This window comes from Terrapene carolina, unplaced genomic scaffold, assembly GCF_002925995.2.
Source record: "Terrapene carolina triunguis isolate 2854851 unplaced genomic scaffold, T_m_triunguis-2.0 Scaffold310, whole genome shotgun sequence".
NCBI lineage: Eukaryota > Metazoa > Chordata > Testudines > Emydidae > Terrapene > Terrapene triunguis.
This window is the reverse complement of record NW_020664661.1, coordinates 729,003-748,132: the sequence shown is the minus strand read 5'-3', so window position 1 is coordinate 748,132 and position 19,130 is coordinate 729,003. Positions and strand designations below refer to the sequence as shown.

Sequence of the window (19,130 nt, the reverse complement as noted above, 5' to 3'; positions counted from 1 at the left end):
TCACTAGCAAGACCAAGTACTGATTTTGCCCCAGATCCCTAAGTGGCCCCCTCAAGGATTGAACTCACAACCCTGGGTTTAGCAGGCCAATGCTCAAACTGCTGAGCTATCCCTCCCCCCTGAAGGCTTCTCCTGTTATTTAAAATCTATGCAGTGAGGCATCTTGGTGTAAAGAAGAGATGCAAAAGCAACCAAGGATCTTGTGTGGCTGGAATAGTCCGAGGAGAATGCTGCCATCTCTAGCCCCAAACACTTTTAAGCCGGATTTATATAAAAAAAAAAGATTAAAAATCTTTGCAACCTTATTTTAGCCTTTTGTGCAAGAGGAGACAAAATTACTCCCCTGAGCAACCCAAAATTCCTATCCAATATGGAGAAAGGCCCAGTGAGCCCAAACGTCCCTGTCCAGCCCCACAATGACAGCTGGTAACTCCCACACACAAATCCAACTCATTCCCCTTTAATCTGTTCCGTTCTGTGGAGGGCCCGGTTTCTGCTGGAACCCATCTGCTCAGCCAGGGGCCTGTTCCAGCAGTTTAGCTCTGTACATCAGTGATATAAAACTCTTCTGAGTAGATCACATCCTATTGTCTTTGCTCAAGGCTCCTTGTTTTACCAGTTTCCTCTCAGAAGGAATCACAGTCACCCAGTGTCTACCATACCCACATTTCCTCTCACTAAAATGTACTGTCCACCAGGTAGAGTGATAGAAGCTGCATACTCTGCACACAGTGCTTTAGAAAGAGGGAGCACAAGATCCTAGGATTCAACTAAGAGGCTATAAATTCCTGCTCCTTGGCTGGCTGCCCTCCCAAGCTCCTCTCCCTTGGCAGTGCCCTTCCTCCCTGTCATAGAATCATAGAATATCAGGGTTGGAAGGGACCTCAGGAGGTCATCTAGTCCAACCCCCTGCTCAAAGCAGGACCAATTCCTAACTAAATCATCCCAGCCACGGCTTTGTCAAGCCGGGCCTTAAAAACCTCCAAGGAAGAAGACTCCACCACCTCCCTAGGTAACGCATTCCAGTGCTTCACCACCCTCCTAGTGAAATAGTGTTTCCTAATATCCAACCTATACCTCCCCCACTGCAACTTGAGACCATTGCTCCTTGTTCTGTCATCTGCCACCACTGAGAACAGCCGAGCTCCATCCTCTTTGGAACCCCCCTTCAGGTAGTTGAAAGCAGCTATCAAATCCCCCCTCATTCTTCTCTTCTGGAGACTAAACAATCCCAGTTCCGTCAGCCTCTCCTCATAAGTCATGTGCTCCAGACCCCTAATCATTTTTGTTGCCCTCCGCTGGTCTCTTTCCAATTTTTCCACATCCTTCTTGTAGTGTGGGGCCCAAAACTGGACACAGTACTCCAGATGAGGCCTCACCAATGTCGAATAAAGGGGAACGATCACGTTCCTCGATCTGCTGGCAATGCCCCTACTTATACAGCCCAAAAGGCCGTTAGCCTTCTTGGCAACAAGAGCACACTGTTGACTCATATCCAGCTTCTCGTCCACTGTGACCCCTAGGTCCTTTTCTGCAGAACTGCTTCCTAGCCATTCGGTCCCTAGTCTGTAGCAGTGCATGGGATTCTTCCGTCCTAAGTGCAGGACTCTGCACTTGTCCTTGTTGAACCTCATCGGGTTTTTTTTGGCCCAATCCTCTAATTTGTCTAGGTCCCTCTGTATCCGATCCCTACCCTCTAGTGTATCTACCACGCCTCCCAGTTTAGTGTCATCTGCAAACTTGCTGAGAGTGCAGTCCACACCATCCTCCAGATCATTAATAAAAATATTAAACAAAACCGGCCCCAGGACCGACCCTTGGGGCACTCCGCTTGAAACCGGCTCCCAACTAGACATGGAGCCATTGATCACTACCCGTTGAGCCCGATGATCTAGCCAGCTTTCTATCCACCTTACAATCCATTCATGTAGCCCATACTACTTTAACTTGGCGGCAAGAATACTGTGGGAGACCGTATCAGAAGCTTTGCTAAAGTCAAGGTATAACACATCCACTGCTTTCCCCTCATCCACAGAGCCAGTTATCTCATCATAGAAGGCAATTAGGTTAGTCAGGCACGACTTCCCCTTGGTGAATCCATGCTGACTGTTCCTGATCACTTTCCTCTCCTCTAAGTGTTTCATAATTGATTCCTTGAGGACCTGCTCCATGATTTTTCCAGGGACTGAGGTGAGGCTGACTGGCCTGTCTCAATGGCCTCTCCCGTCAGAGTTCCAAAGAGTCCCTACACAGCACACAGGCTCCACTGGAATTCCTGGCTCCAAGCATTCTCACATGGGTTAAAAACCTAAGGAAATTTCCTGGTAAAACATATTGCTAGGCTGGAGTTAAGCGTGTAACTGTCAGGTACCGAAGAGAAAAACTGAAGAGAATGCTGATGCTGTTATTAGTTTCCTCAAAAGAGATTCAAACATGGTCTTGAAAGGCACAGTTAGGGCCATCCACTCTGCTGTTACTCTTCTTCCTCTGCTAAAATAGACCTTCCAAGCACCAGGCCTTCAAGCAGAACCTGCCAGGAGCCATGGGACAGCCAGAGGAATGGGCAATGGGATTTTCCTGGGACAGGAACATCAACGTACCAGATCCTGGGCAGTCAGTCAGTCTGAGGCAACTGAAACTTCTCTGCTCCTCTGCCAGCATTGAGATAGGCAGAGGAGCTCTGCGTGGCAGTGTGGGGTAGAAGTCAAGACATGGATTGGTCTATTTGATGTGTAGTGAGGTGGAGTGGCCTCCCCCCCACTTGAGAGCAAGGGACCACTATGGATGAGAAAAATGTCCTCTGCCCTACCTTGACCTCTCTGTGACGGCTGCAGAACTGATTCAGCTGAGAGCCAAGCTCTGCAATGAACAGAGGGCTGGGATGCCTCCCACTGAACAAATCAGGTGAATTACTTGCTTGAAATGGAAGCATTCCCTGCAGGAGATCCTGCTGGTTGAGCTAGTCTGTCTCCTAAGCAAGATGCCAAGCAGGTGAGATTCTGCCCAGAGGAACAGGTTTTTTTGTCTCCTTGACTGGAGATCTGCTTCTTGTGTTTCCTCTTGTTAATGTAGGCTAGAGCTGACCTCATGATTTCTGTTCACAATCCCTGGCCCAAATGAGACAGGAAGGCTGCTCCTCATACTTTTCTACTAGTATCTACAGAGATAACCATGTGCTGGGATCTCTCGGGTCCCTCCTCTCCATCAGGGAGGGAGTGAGGGGTATTCCACCATCTCAGGGTAACATGAGGCTGTTTCCAAAGCAATTCTGTTCTTGTAGTCACCTTCCTGCAGGCTCCATTGAGAGAACAGATATATCAGAGGAATAAATACCAGGGAGGGAGAGGAATTATTTAAGCTCAGTACCAATGTGGACACAAGAACAAATGGATATGAACTGGCCATCAGGAAGTTTAGACTTGAAATTAGACGAAGATTTCTAACCATGAGAGGAATGAAGTTCTGGAACAGCCTTCCAAGGGGAGCAGTGGGGGCAAAAGACAAATCTGGCTTCAAGACTAAGCTTGATAAGTTTATGGAGGGGATGGTATGAGATTGGTCTTTTACTATTAGTGGTAAATATGCCCAATGGCTTGTGGTGGGATGTTAGATGGGGTGGGATCTGAGTTACTACAGAGAATTCTTTCCTGGGTGTCTGGCTGGTGAGTCTTGCCCACATGCTCAGGGTTTAGCTGATCGCCATATTTGGGGTCGGGAAGGAATTTTCCTCTAGGGCAGATTGGCAGAGGCCCTGGGGGTCTTTCGCCTTCCTCTGCAGCGTGGGGCACGGATCACTTTCTGGAAGATTCTCTGCATCTTGAAGTCTTTAAACCATGATTTGAGGACTTCAATGGCTCAGACACAGGTTTGATACAGGAGTGGGTGGGTGAGATTCTGTAGCCTGCGTTGTGCAGGAGGTCAGACTAGATGATCATAATGGTCCCTTCTGACCTTAAAGTCTATGATTCTATGAACAGGGAGAGCATAGAGGTCAAGCATGTTGCTATGCGCAGGGTCCTATAATGGAAGCCATAATTCCCAGTGGCTGCAGGACCTCTGAGCTTAGTCCTCCTCAAGTCCTTAGCCTTTGACAGATGATGCTTTGCGGGGAGCATAATCGCTTCCTCCCTACTAAAGGAAGCCCCAGATGTGCCAGTTGCTGCGATGGGTCCGGCACTCTGCTCTTCACTGGTGACAAAGCCTGAGGAGGGAAGGCATTTGTGCCACAGTGTGGAGTCTCTTGTGCTACTCATGTGCAGCTGATCAATAGCTGAGTTAGGGAGTGATCTGGATCTTTCAATGCTTGAGGGTGGCTGCTGCCACAATCAGCAGCTTGGAGGATACCTAGGAGGCTGTGCATAATGAATAAGCCTACAGTGAGAAGGAGTGGGAGAAGTAGCTAGCCTAGGTCCTGGAGTCCCAGTGCAAAACCTCATGGTGGTAGGCAATATAGTCTGCAAGCTTAATATACTAAAATCTCTTTCCAAGGCAAGTTAGTGATAGAAAGGTAAGGGAAGTGTCATTTGAGTCATAAAAATCTACAGAATCATAATTTCAATAGTGCCATTCTCTGTGGCATGGCAGGGGGAACTTGCTGCCCCATCCACCTGGCTCCCAGCTCCATGTCCTCCAGTTGGTTGAAATTTTGATAATGCAATGTTGTTGGAAATGGGTTGAGTTGGGTATCGTTGAAAGCTCCTTCTCCCATGAACATAATGGTACTAAACATGAGAAACCTAGAACAATTCTGTAGATAGATATTGGAGAAAATGTTTAAAAATCAACTTTTTTATGAAAGCATAGTTGAACACAGGCATGCCAAACATGCAGCCCTCGCAAGTTAAGTTGTGTCCCTTGGCTGCCAGTCTGTGTTATCAGTTGATGCTCAGAATAGGACACCTGATTAGTTTTTTTAATGTTACAGATTTCTATAAATGGAAGGAGTGCTTCAAGCTGATTTGCTATCATCAGCAAAAAAGTGGTTCAGTGATATTGATTATCAGCTTTGTTTATTATGCCAAGAGTGGTAACAAGGCACTGGTTAAGACATCAGTATCGGGTCAGAAATTACTGGAATCTATCTCCAAACAGTATGCACACAGCTATATAACATACATTACATAACATAATTAATTACACTCCCAAACTAATTTATTACAAAATCCTTGTTTTTACTTTGGTCTTAATCATTTTTAGGCATCAATGGGGAGACAAAGAGTACCGACTAGCAGCTGAATCTTTGGAGAATACCACCGCGGGGGACCTGGCTAAACACAACATTTGGTGGCACCTTATGTGCTATAAGAAGTGGGCCCATAAACTGAATTTGGAAGGTTGGTGAGGAAGCATATTGAGCATCAGAAAAAAGTTGAAGGTGCCAGCTGTGGCATGCATTTCGAGAAGAACACCTGCTTCTTCTTCAGTAAGCCAGAAGCCATCCTCTTAAGCACAGTTTCAACACTTGAGAGAGGTGTGAAACTCTATGAAGCAGTCACTCTTAGAGAGAACATTGATAACATTGGATATCATCACACTGAGTGCTACACCAAGAATGCATGTAATATATTGTGTCAAAAGATAAACACAACATAACCAAATATTGATTGTACTACTGCAAACTGAGACTCAGCTGGAGTTCATTGCTTCACAGAGGCTCTAGTGCAGTGGTTCTCAAAGCCGGTCTGCCGCTTATTCAGGGAAAGCCCCTGGTGGGCCGGGCTGGTTTGTTTACCTGCCGCACCCACAGGTTCGGCCGATCGCGGCTCCCACTGGCCGCGGTTCGCTGCTTCCGGCCAATGGGGGCTGCGGGAAGCGGCGTGGGCCGAGGGATGTGCTGGCCACCCTTCCCACAGCCCCCATTGGCCTGGAGCCAGTGGGAGCCGCGATCGGTCGAACCTGAGGACGCGGCAGGTAAACAAACTGGCCTGTCCCGCCAGGGGCTTTCCCTGAACAAGCGGCGGACCAGCTTTGAGAACCACTGCTCTAGTGGATGGGAAAGTGGTGGTGATGTCCAAAGCAGAGGCTATGAGCAGAGAAATATGTGCTTTGAATGGGACTGAAGAGGCGCAAATGCTTAGCAGGAAGGCTCTTAAAGCACTTACTGAAGATGAACCGCAGGATATGGACGTAGTTTTTAGCAATCCTATCCACTGAAATGAATCACAGAGCATATCCTTAAAAGCTGCAAAAGAAGTGGCACTATCAAAAGTGGAAGAAAGCACTAATCTCAACAGTAATATGAAGAGACTGTTTGTAGCTGCTAAATTTTTACAGAAAAGCATTTTGTCCTGCAGTACCTGGGCATTTCAGGGATCCATAGCTGATGCCAAACCTGAAAAAAATAACAGTGTGTGACCTATAGTACTACTTCTTTAAGTGGTGCGTTGGTGGTTGTAGTGACTTCAGCAGCAGCAAATATGACAGTAAGAAAGCAGAGCACAAGGCTGCTATTTTACTGCAAAGCCTCATGTATGAGTGCTTGAGTGAAACAGGTTTCCAACACATACACAACAACCATGAGGCATATGCATAATCTACCACTACAAGTGGCTGTTGGTTTAACAATTCATTCCAAAACATTCAGCAAATTCCTCAAGCAGCTTTTGCACAGCAGCTTTGACTGCTCCACTTACAACTACAGAGTCCTCTGCCTGGACACTGCCACTGCAAACAGTGTTCTTTGCCTCTTGGAACTGAATGAACGTTCCCCCAAACCTCATCAAGGGTAGGTGTATATTTTGTGCTGTGAATAACTTAAACTTCTCTGAAGATACAGGAGATAGCAAAGGTACCCTTCATGCTGCTGTGATGGTCTGCTATCAGGAGTGTATTAATGGGGAGCAGTCCCAGCCTCAGGTCAGAAACGTTTTCCTATCACTCAGATCATTAAGTGCCACTGCACTGCCAAGTTTCCAAGCCCTTTCAAGATGTGACACCACTGGAAGGTTGGCTGGAAAGGCCAAATTATCATATTGGAAGGCACTGGATTCAGCCTTCATAGACTCTCTCCTCACTCTGAAGGTGCTCAGAACGGCTGAGGCGGCTGATATGGTCATAAATGCACTGGAGGCGTTGATATGCCAAGTTTACCATTTGAAGACCAACATTACGACACTTGCAGAGCTACATTGGTGATGTTTGCCAAGAAGCAGACAACAGGAGAAAAATTGCCACCAAAAAGGGGTGCATTTATACCTGCTATTAAGAGGGCAAATTATCAAGCAGTGAAATGGCTCCAGGATAATCGAGTGCATCCAAAACTACCCTCCCTTGTCAGGAATGGATTGGTCTTGGAGGATGGACTGATCACACTTGTGTGTGAAATATTATGTGCTCCCGAATCAATCCTTCAGCTAATCAAATGCTCGTGTGCAAAGACCAGATGCTCACCTCCCTGCAAATGTTTGGCCAGCAGCCTGCCATGTACCGAGATGTGCGAATGCGGCACTGACAAGGATCAGTGTGACACTGTATCTAGCAGTGGTGCCCTAGACGGAGACAACACTAATGATGACTTTGATGAATAAATGTTTTCAGTCCTAAATGCCAAGTCTAATTGCCCTAGCATTACCAAAGAGCAGTGTCTTTTTTATGTAAGCCATGCATCCCTGTGTTAAAGTATAATTAAACAACTGCTGATTTTTAAACCTTTTCTTGAATATATATCTATAGAATTGTTCTAGGTTTGTCATGTTTGGTACTATTGTGTTTGTGGGAGAAAGGGCTTTTGAGTGATACCTAACTCAACCCATTTCTGACGACATTGTATCAGCAACATTTCTACCAACTGGAGGACCTGGAGCTGGGAAGGGCTGTAGGGGGGAGTGAGTCCCACTTGCCAGGCCACAGAGGATGAGACCATTGAATTTATGATTCTGTAGATTTTTATAAATCAAATGACCCTCCCCTACCTTTATATCATTAACTTGCCCATGGAATTGCATACTCTCCCAGACTAATGGGCCTGGACAACAGAGGAGACCGAGCAGATGAGTAAACCTGGGAAGTATATTCCCTGGGACAGCTACAAGGGAGTGCAGAACAATTTGTAGGCGTCCATCTGTGCTTACTGAACCCAGAGCAGCATTGCTGTCAGGACACTTCAACCATGACGGGACCTTTATCCTGGTCAAATTCCTGTGAAGAGGAGTCCTGTGTGGGACCCCTGGAGACACCATGTGAGGAGGCAGTGGTGACAGACACACACAGAAATCACAGATTAGTAAGGCCTTGCAAATACAAGAGCTAGTGTAGACTCTAGAGTCTCCCTTACCTTTGAATGGCCACACATGTGATGAAGTTGTCTGGTGCTCAGCTGTAAAGTTTTCAGCAAACTCTGCACGTCTTCCTGTAATGAAAAGGACCCCTGAGTCACCGGTACTGAATTTTCAAATCTATAAGAATTTGCTACCCATCACAAAGGATAACTTGGAAGCAAGAATATCACCTCTCCTATTCATCCTACCAGTGCTGCAGAGATATTAAGACATACCTCTGCCCACTCCACAGAAAATACCCAACAAGTTAAGACACGGCAGCCATAAGGGAGCTGAACTTTGTGCATAGTCTCATAACCAACAAGAGAATGTGCTCACCAGATGTATCATGTTCCACAGCTCTGCAAAACAGCCAAGTAAAGCCAGACATTTTGAGCTGAATCTGTTCTCTGTTCTCTAGCACAAAACCCGGCACCTATAGGGATCAAGGTGCCTTGGGGGTGGGGAAATCAGCTTTTCACAAGCAACTTTACCCACTGGCTGAAATGCCATTGCAGTCACAGAGCAGCCAGCCCCACATTGCAGCCCAGGCAGCAATAACATGTAGTCTATAATGCCCCCACCAAGCTCAGAGACTGAGACCATCATCTTCAAAAGTTTGGGTAGCCACAAGTAGCAATTTGGGGCCTGTCTAGAGACTCTAGTGGGGACTATGCACCCTAAGGATCTTCAAAGCTGGCATTTGAGCACACTCACACTGTCCAAGTGCTCTGGGGCTTGAGCTCTTCAAAGTGGTAGGGTGGTCTCAGATATGGCAGCCTAGGAGAGAGCGAAGAGAGAGCACACTCCTGCCTCCAGAAGCAAGGGGGCAGAGCTTCCTAGTTCTCTGCAGCCTGGGGAGGACACTCCAGGAGAAGTGTTTAATCAGGCACAGACAGGCTGATGTCAGACGAGTCTGGTTCGTTAGCACTTACCATAAACTGTCCTTCCAAAGACTGCTCAGAGACTGGCAACTGAGACACCACATCCAGTGTGGCCACAGAAGCCCCTGGAAATGTCAATGTTTTGGTGCCCAAATGATTTTTTTATATGCATTTGGGCTGCATCTCAGTCCCAGTCATGATACCTCGAAAGCCTCAAATTCTAGGCAACTATGGAACATACTTTCTCCAGTGGGCCAGACAGTCATGGTGCAGACCGCAGCATGTGAACATGTCATTTTCAGCCAAACTCTCAACTGCTCTGAGGCACTCTCCTAGTTCAGCAAGAATCTCCAGCAAGGGGTGGCCAACCCTCTGCCATGTTGGGTACGACCCAATGGTCTTAGGGCATCAGCCACACCACTAAACCCCATGGTCACAGTTTGGGGATGGAGGCAAGAGAGAGGAGCAGCAGCAGGCAGGAGGTCTGCTGCCAGCACCCTAAGGCCAGCGACCTAATGATCTGATGCTGCTTGATGTGGTACAGAAGGAGCCAGCCAGGACTGATTGAGGAAGTGCTGGTTGTGGCTCTGCTGTTAGGTTGCTTTGGTGCCAAAACACTGCAAGCTCCAGCTGTTCCTGTGCTCTGCACATGTGATGTCCCAGCAATCAGTTTCCAGGCCAGAGGATTCTGTGTGTGTGAAAAAGGGTCTGGCCTGGAGATTACTTTCCACTCTAGCAGACATAGGCCAAGCGACAGAGATCCATGCCATGAGATTTGTGACCTCCAGCTTCTAATATTGTAGTGCTCAGTACCGGAGAATGAAACCAGGCAGGAAAAACTCCACCTGGCACAGACCACAAAAAGCCACCTACTGACCTACCAACAGCACTCTGCTACCCTGTTCATTTAACTGGCTACTCACCAGCCTGCATGCATGTCTCCTAGCCCATCGTTTGATCTAATCGGCTGGAGGACATGACATAGGACATCTCAAAACTGCCAAAGTTCACAAATGAGGGGCTTGCTTTAATCCCAGTTGTGTTTAGATGACTACACAGCTGAAGTGATGAAGATGGCTATTCTCAAGTCTGCATTGGCCAGGAGGCTGCAAACATTATTTTTGGATGTAGACTATGTAAGTATGATCCATGCTTTTGTCCTCTCAAGACTGGACTACTGCAATGCACTCAAGAAGCCAGCTGCTGCATTCTGCTCTTACTTCAGCTTCCAAATGGATTTCAGGCAAATCTCTGTGCCTCTGAAATTCTTACCCTGTGCTTTTTAAAGCTATAATCCAAGAGAGGCATGGCAAGCTTCAGGAAGGCTTCCACAAAGAGGCGGCCGTACTGTGAATGCAGAAAGATGATAAATAAATACATCACACACTTTTTCTTATTGCATTTGGCTATTCCACCAACCAAACTTTAAATTCCTCTTTGAGTGAGCCAAGGGCAATTCCACATTAGCAAGGAGTTCAGGTAAACAGGAAAAGGTTCCTCTCTTTTAGGGCAATCTCTTCTAAAAGGTCCATCGCAGATCTCTCCTGCTTAAGGGCTAGATTTGGATCTCCATTTCCTGTGAGGAGTCACACTGAAATCCAACTGCAAACAAGTCTGGTAGCTTTAGAGGCAGGGACATTTCCTTTTGCTAGTGATTAAAGTTCCTGTCATGCACAGGGGCTATATCATATCACTAGGAATACAAAATGAAACAGTAATAATAAGTACACAGCAATGAAGCAGCCAGTGTGTGAGGTCCCAGCTGGAAAGGGGAGGGCCATGGAGGGACACACACTGCTGCCTTCTGGGCTCAGCGTGAAAACTGCCTGCGGCTGCTCTGTGAGCCCTCACTGTAGTTGTTGTGTGTGTAGGATTCCATAGGCAGCAGAGGCCGGGGAAGTAGCAGCAGTGGAGCTCCAATGGAGTCATGCTATTAGGCAGTCTGGGCACAAATGAGGGCAGAGAGTCCAAGAGCCAGTGCATTTGGGCATGAGATAGAGGCAGATCTGCTGCCTGACCTAATAGAGAAGAGGAACTCTGTAACCGCTCCCCACCCCACCGAGGGAACAATTCCTGAAAGACCACAATCAGGCTGCCATTCTCTGCAATCTTGAGTTCTCACTTACCTTCAGGCAGACGCTGAGCACTGGCCTGCTGTCAAACACCTGCTCAGAGAGAATGAGAGAGCCAGTTTAGCCCCACCGGGATGGGGGAAGGAACAGTGGGAACAAGAGCAAGCAGGTAAACCAGCACTTAGCTGATGGCATCCCCAGTGTTAGGGGTAGCAGTGGGAAGCCAGGCTCAGTTGGAACCCATTCCCCAATCTAAGCAGGGGGGAGGGGAGGTTTGTGTGAATAGTGTGGGGAGCTGGATGCTTATCCATGTGGATAGGAAAGAGCGGGGTGTGCAAGGTTCTGTGGATGTGTAGGGGGTACATCAGTGTGGCAGAAAAGAGGAAGAGAGAATGATATTGTAACCAAATCTAAATAAACTAAATCGTCATTGGATGAAAAGTGCTGTCCAAGGGTCAGAAACTGGCTAGGAAATGAAAAGTTTCAGTGGTCAGTTTTCATCATGGTGAAAAGGTTAACATCAGGATTTCCAAGGTACGGTGCTAAGAAGGATGTTTAATAATCTACAAAGGGAGGAGAGTAGGGAGGTGGTGACGTTGGCAGATGACAAAATTATTTAGGCAAGTCTGCAGTTCCTCACAGTTTTCTCCAGTCCTGAGAGACCTAACCCAGCTAGGGGACTGGGCAACAGAACAACATACAAAATTCAGTATTGACAAGTGCAAGGAAATGCACTTTGGAAGGAATAATTTTAAACTACTCATATACCTTGCAGGATTCTAAATTAACCGCATCCATTCTGCTCAATGTGCAACTGCAATCAAAAATCAAACAAAATGTTGGGATGCATAAGGAATGGGACAGAGAATGACTGGCAAGCTTGCAAAGGTTGTAAACTCAACGGCATTTCTGTGTCTGTCAATAACATAATAACTTCTGAATGATGCATTGGCTCAAAATTCCAGGGAACGTTTTAGGAATCAATGACCAGAACCCTACTGATTTAGGGGAAAACTATAAGGGGAAAAATGGAGGAACACACCACACCCCTGGCATCTGTTTAGCATAGCCACAGCTTCAATTCTCTATCAAACAACTAGTTGATGGTACGACTAACACCAATACCCTTACTCACCCTCCCAATAGAGTTCAACATGTTGATACACTGACAATTTTATCTCCCAGGCAAATAACAGTGTTGGTGAGGAAGGGGACATGAGGGGACTGGGAGCGTGCACACACAGCCCCTGGCATGGAGGAGAGAATGGAGGAGATGGAATGGGAGCAGACAGAATCTCTGGCAGAGAGGGAGACTGGGGAACCCTGGTATGGGAGAAACACAGAGTGCCTGCCATGGGCGGGCAAGGAGGAAATGGAGGACATGGAGGGAAGGGGGGAATGCGAGTGCACATAGGGCATCTGGCATGAGGAAGAATGGGGGACTGTTGAAGAAGGGAATGGGGAGCAACAAACCTCTGGCATGGGATGAGTGGGAAATATGGGATGCACAGAACTGTTGGCAGGAGGGAAATTAGGGGGAGTTACAGGTAATGTCTGTAATAGAAGGGATGGGATGGGAGGTTGGCACATTGGAGCTTGTGGAGGGGAATGGAGGAAAGCAAGGAGCCCCTGAGGTGTGCAATGCACTCGGCTCACACTAGCTACAAAGTGAGCGAACACTCACACAGAAAATATAACACCACAATTTTATAAACCAATGGTATATCCTCCTTTAGGATGCTAGTTCTGGTCACCCCATCTCAGAACAGAGATAGCAGAATGGGGTTCACAGACAGGAAACAAGAATGATTGGGCAGTATGGAAAGAATTCTCATATGCAGAGAGACTGAAAAGGTATATTGACTGAGTACATGTCACCTCAGGACAGGATACAGAGGTAAAGTTTCTAGACACCATGAATCACATGACATCCGTTAAGTACATCAGAAGCAGGAAGCCGGCCAAACAGTCAGTGGGGCCACTAGACGATCGAGGTGGTAAAGGAGCACTCAAGGAAGATAAGGCCATTGCAGAAAAGCTACATGAATTCTTTGCATCAGTCTTCACTGCAGAGGATGAGAGGGAGATTCCCACACCTGAGCCATTCTTTTTTAGGTGAGAAATCTGAGGAACTGCAGAACTAATAAGTGTGCTATGTAACCTATCACTTAAATCAGCATCTGTTACCAGATGACTGAAGGGTAGCTAATGAGACATCAATTTTTTGAAAAGGCTCTGGAGATGATCCTGGCAATTACAGACCCAGAAGACTAATTTAAGTACCAGGCAAATTGGTTGAAAATATAGTAAAGAACAGAATTAGGAGACATAGATTAACACAATTTGTTGGGGAAGAGTCAACACAGCTTTTGTAAAGGGAAATCATGCCTCACCAATCTGTCAGAATACTTTGAAGGGGTCAACAAAGAAGTGGACAAGGGTGATCCAGTGGATACAGTGTACTTGGACTTTCAGAAATCCTTTGACAAGGTCTCCCACCAAAGTCTCTTAAGCAAAGTAAGTAATCATGGGATAAGACGGAAGGTGTCTCATGGATCAGTAACTGGTTAAAAGACAGGAAACAAAGGATAGGATTCAATTATCAGTTTTCAGAATGGAAAGAAGTAAATAATAGTGTCCCCCAAAGATCTGTACTGGGGCCAGTGGTGTTCAACATATTCATAAATGATCTGGAAAAAAGGGTAAACAGTGACGTGTCAAAATTTTAAGACAATACAAAATTGCTCAAGACAGTTAAGTCCAAAGCAGACTGAAGAGTTACAAAGGGATCTCCAAAAACCTAGGTGACTTGGCAACAAAATGGCAGACGAAATTCAGTGTTGATAAATGCAAAGCAATGCACTTTGGAAAACATAATTCCAACTATACATTGAATCATAAAAGATTAGAGTTGGAAGAGACCACAGGAAGTCATCTAGTCCAGTGATTCTCAAACTTTTGTACTGGTGACCCCTTTCACATAGCAAGCCTCTGAGTGCGACCCCCCCTTATAAATTAAAAACACTTTTAAATATATTTAACACCATTATTAATGCTGGAGGCAAAGCGGGGTTTGGCGTGGAGGATGACAGCTCGCGACCCCCCACGTAATAACCTCACGACCCCCTGAGGGGTCCATTGCTTCTTGTCCTATCCTCAGAGGTTAATGAGGTTAATGAGAACAATTTTTCATCCTCCTTCTTGTAACAACGTTTTACGTACTTGAAAACTGTTATGTCCCCCCGTCAGTCTTCTCTTCTCCAGACCGCTAAACAAATCCAATTTTTAAAACCTTTCCTCATAGGTCATACTTTCTAAACGTTTAATCAATTTTGTTGCTCTCCTCTGGACTTCCTCCAATTTGTACACATCTTTCCTGAAATGTGGCACCCAGAACTAGACACAATACTCCAGCTGAGGCGTCATCAGTGTGGAGTAGAATGGAAGAATTAATTCTTGTCTTGCTTACAACATTCTTGCTGATACGTCCCCAAATTATCACTTTTTTTGAAACAATGTTACACTTTTGACTGACATTTAGCTCTAACATACAAAATGATTGGATCTAAATTAGCTGTTATTGCTCAATGAAGTCATTGAATAGTTCTTTGAAAACACCTGCTCAATGTGCAGTGGCAAGCAAAAAACCTAACAGAATGTTAGGAACCATCAGGAAAGGGTAGATAGTAAGACAGAAAATATTATAATTCTTCTATATATCCATGGTACCCCTACATGGTATGCCCACATCTTGAATACTGTGCACTGTTCTGGTCACCCTATCTCAAAAAAGATATATTAGAATTGGAAAAGGTAGAGAGAAGGGCAACAAAAATTATTAGGGGTATAGAACAGCTTCCATCTGAGGAGAGATTAAAAAGACTGGGACTTTTCAGCTTGGAAAAGGGTTGACTAAGAGAGGATATGACAGAAGTCTATAAAATCATGACTGGTGTGGAGAAAGTGAATAAGGAAGTGTGATTTACTCTTTCACATAACCCAAGAACCAAAGGTCACCCAACAAATTAATAAGCAGTAGGTTTAAAATAAAAAAAAGGAAGTACTTCTTTGCACAACGCACAGTCAATCTATGGAACTTGCTGCCAGAGGATGTTGTTAAGATCAAAACTATAACAGATTCAAAAACAATTTGATAAGTTCCTGCAGGATAGGTCCATCAATGGCTATTAACCAAAATAGTATGGGATGCAACCACATGCTCTGGGTGTTCCTAGCCTCTGACTACCAGAAGCTGGGAGTGGACGACAGAGAATGGATCACTCAAAAATTGCCTGTTCTATTCATTCTCTCTGAAGCACCTGGCATTGGCCACTGTTAAAAGACAGGATACTAGGTAGATGAACCATTGGTATGGCCCAATAAAGTTGTTCTTATGTTAGTGAAGCCAAGAGCTCAGTAGAGTTTAAAAAAGGATTGAACATTTCTGTGGATAACAAAAATAGAGTTATAGTAGGAAGTACTAAAAAACAAGAGTTTTGGAAGGAACTAAACCCACTTGTTTCATGCACCAGCCTCTATCTAAGAAGGTTAGTGTGACAGTTATGGCAATTTCCTGCACTATCTTTGGGAGATCTTACTGTATTAAGTTTGTGTGTCATTGTGGGCCACAGATTGTATGTAATTCCATGGGGGAGAGTTAGCACAGTCTTTCAGGAATTAAGAACAGTGGTGTACGATAAGGCAAATTCACTCAGATTGTAACACCATCAGAGAGATACCACCACCTGTAGCAGCTCACATATACTGGTTCAAACTGGGTTCCCCAGAGACCCACAGACAAGGAAAGGACTTTTGGATAAATAGCCTGAGTTTAAACTAGTATCAGAGGGGTAGCCGTGTTAGTCTGAATCTGTAAAAAGCAACAGAGGGTCCTGTGGCACAGGACCCTCTGTTGAGTTTAAACCGACTCAGGATCTTCTTTCTGATCTAACAAACAGACAAGACCATCTGTCCCAGTGGGCCCCAATCCCTCCTAGGAAGATGTGACCCCAAGAACCCCTCAAATCCAACTGGCAAAGGGTTCACTGTTCTGTCAGCAACTCCTAGCAAGCCTGACGAACTCACTACACTTAACACACTGCTGTCATAGTATTTATCTATAAAGAATGTCATGTGACGTATCAAATGAAAGCCAGTGACACACTGGTCAATAATACCATTGTTAAGTATACGCACTAACACTATATTTGGCATTATGTATATCTACTGATGTTGTGCTTTGAAGTCTGTAATCAAAGAAATGGAGAAACAGGTTTCTTCCAGACGCAAGAGAAGGTAGTTATCTCTCTGTCATATGTAAATTAAGTAGGGCTGTCAAGCGATTATAAAAATTAATTGCGATTAATCGCACTATTAAACAATAATAGAATATCATTTATTTAAATATTTTTGGATGCTTTCTACATTTTCAAATGCATTTATTTCAATAACAACACAGAATACAAAGTGTACAGTGCTCACTTTATATTTACATTTGATTACAAGTATTTGCACTGTAAAAAACCCCCCCAAAAAAGGATTTTTCAGTTCACCTCATACAAGTACTGTAATGCAATCTCTTTATCATAAAAGTTGAACTCACAAATGTAGAATTATGTACAATAAAAACTGCATTAAAATAAAACAGTGCAAAATTTTAGAGCCTGCAAGTCCACTCAGTCCTACTTCTTGCTCAGCCAATCGCTCAGACAAACAAGTTTGTTTACATTTGCAGGAGATAATGCTGCCTGCTTCTTGTTTACAATGTCATCTGAAAGTGAGAACAGGCATTCTCATGGCACTGTTGTACCCAGCGTTGCAAGATATTTATGTGCCATGTAGTGAGTCGGTGTGGCTCCCCACCTGCCCAGAGGAGGGAGCACGGGTGCAGACACCAGAGTGGGCGGAGCCACCGCCACCTGTCCCCGCCCCCCGGAAGTCAAGGGGCGGGACAGGAAGTATAAAGCCTGGCCGCCAGAGCTCAGTCGGGTCACGGCCACCGCAGGGAGCAGACGTGCGGCCGGGAGCTCCCGACCAGGATACCTCTGAGGCCCGAGGATATTCTCCTAGCTGGCCGGAGCTGCCCCGGGCTCACTACGAGGAAGAGCCGCCGGAGCCCGTCCGTTCCCGTCATTGGGGGGAGCCCTTGGAACTCCCCCACAGCCACCCCGAAGGTGAGACCGCACCAGAACCCCTTCGGCCCTGCTGTTACCCGGAGGAACCGCCCGAGTGCACCTGGCCGGACTTCCCGACGGAGCTGCCGGACCTGCCACCAAGCCCCGGCCGGGAGGAGCCTATGCTGGTGGACTGGACCTTGCCTGGTGCCACGGACGAGGTAGGCCCTGAGGGGGAAATCGGAAGTAGCCCGGGGGTAGCCGACCCCGGTCAGGCTGTCGAGGCATGCGAACCCATGTCAGTGTGTTTCGGTCAGGATACCCCACTGACCGGCAGCGGCAGTAACCGCTGTTAGGGCCTCGGGCTGGAACGCAGTGGAGTGGGTGGGCCTGCGTTCCCCCCTGCCACCCCACTCACGGGTGGCAGGCTTCCCCCTCACCCCACGCTCTGGTCTCGCAGCCAGGGCTTACCCCAAGTGAGTGTAGCTCAGCCCCTGCGGAAGGGGGCCTGAGCTCCCTAACAGTGTAGCTGCTCCGCCCCTGCTTCCGAGGGCCTGAGCAGTGTCTGTGTGTGCCCCGCCCTGATCCAGGGCCTGGGCCTTCCCCTGTTGAACTGCTTATTGCCCCAGCCCCCCCTGCACCAGAGGGCCTGGGCTGTTGAACTGCTTATTGCCCCAGCCCCCCTGCACCAGAGGGCCTGGGCTGTTGAATTGCTTATTGCCCCAGCCCCCCCTGCACCAGAGGGCCTGGGCTGTTGAATTGCTTATTGCCCCAGCCCCCCTGCACCAGAGGGCCTGGGCTGTTGAATTGCTTATTGCCCCAGCCCCCCTGCACCAGAGGGCCTGGGCTGTTGAACTGCTTATTGCCCCGCCCCCCTGCACCAGAGGGCCTGGGCTACTGAACTGTGTGTTTACCCAGCCCCCCTGCACCAGAGGGCCTGGGCTACTGAACTGTGTGTTTACCCAGCCCCCCTGCACCAGAGGGCCTGGGCTACTGAACTGTGTGTTTACCCAGCCCCCTGCACCAGAGGGCCTGGCTACTGAACGGTTGGTGGATTACTCAGCCCTGCACCGAAGGGCCTGAACCTGAGCTAACCGGCTATTTGTTTCGTGGACAGGGAGTCGGTGTGGCTCCCCTCCTGCCCCGGAGGGTCGAGCCCCGGCACGAACCTTTTACATGCCAGATGCGCTAAAGATTCATATGTCCCTTCATGCTTCAACCACCATTCCAGAGGACATGCATCCGTGCCAATGACGGGTTCTGCTTGATAACAATCTAAAGCAGTGTGGACCGACGCATGTTCGTTTTCATTATCTGAGTCAGATGCCACTAGCAGAAGGCTGATTTTCTTTTTTGGTGGTTCGGGTTCTGTAGTTTCCACATCGAAGTGTTGTTCTTTTAAGACTTCTGAAAGCATGCTCCACACCTCGTCCCTCTCAGATTTTGGAAGGCACTTCAGATTCTTAAACCTTGAGTCGAGTGCTGTAGCTATCTTCAGAAATCTCATTGGAACCTTCTTTGCATTTTGTCAACTCTGCTGTGAAAGTGTTCTTAAAATGAACAACATATGCTGGGTCATCATCCGAGACTGTTATAATATGAAATACATGGCAGAATGAGGGTAAAACAGAGCAGGAGACATACAATTCTCCCCCCAAGGAATTCAGTCACAAATTTAATTAACACATTTTTTTTTAAATGAGCATCATCAGCATGGAAGCATGTCCTCTGGAATGGTGGCCGAAGTATAAAGGGGCATACAAATGTTTAGCATAACTGGTAGGTATGCAATGCCAGCTGTAGGGC

General features: G+C 46.7%; 1 protein-coding gene across 1 annotated transcript in view; it reads right to left on the bottom strand.

Moving 5' to 3' along the window:
- The window catches only part of FANCD2 (FA complementation group D2), a 177,697-nt gene that overhangs the window by 5,629 nt on the left and 152,938 nt on the right, over window positions 1-19,130 (bottom strand). The window contains 3 exon segments of the mRNA XM_026657769.2: window positions 8,273-8,347; window positions 10,412-10,486; window positions 11,266-11,304. Of these exon segments, the coding sequence (XP_026513554.1) occupies window positions 8,273-8,347; window positions 10,412-10,486; window positions 11,266-11,304 (189 nt within the window).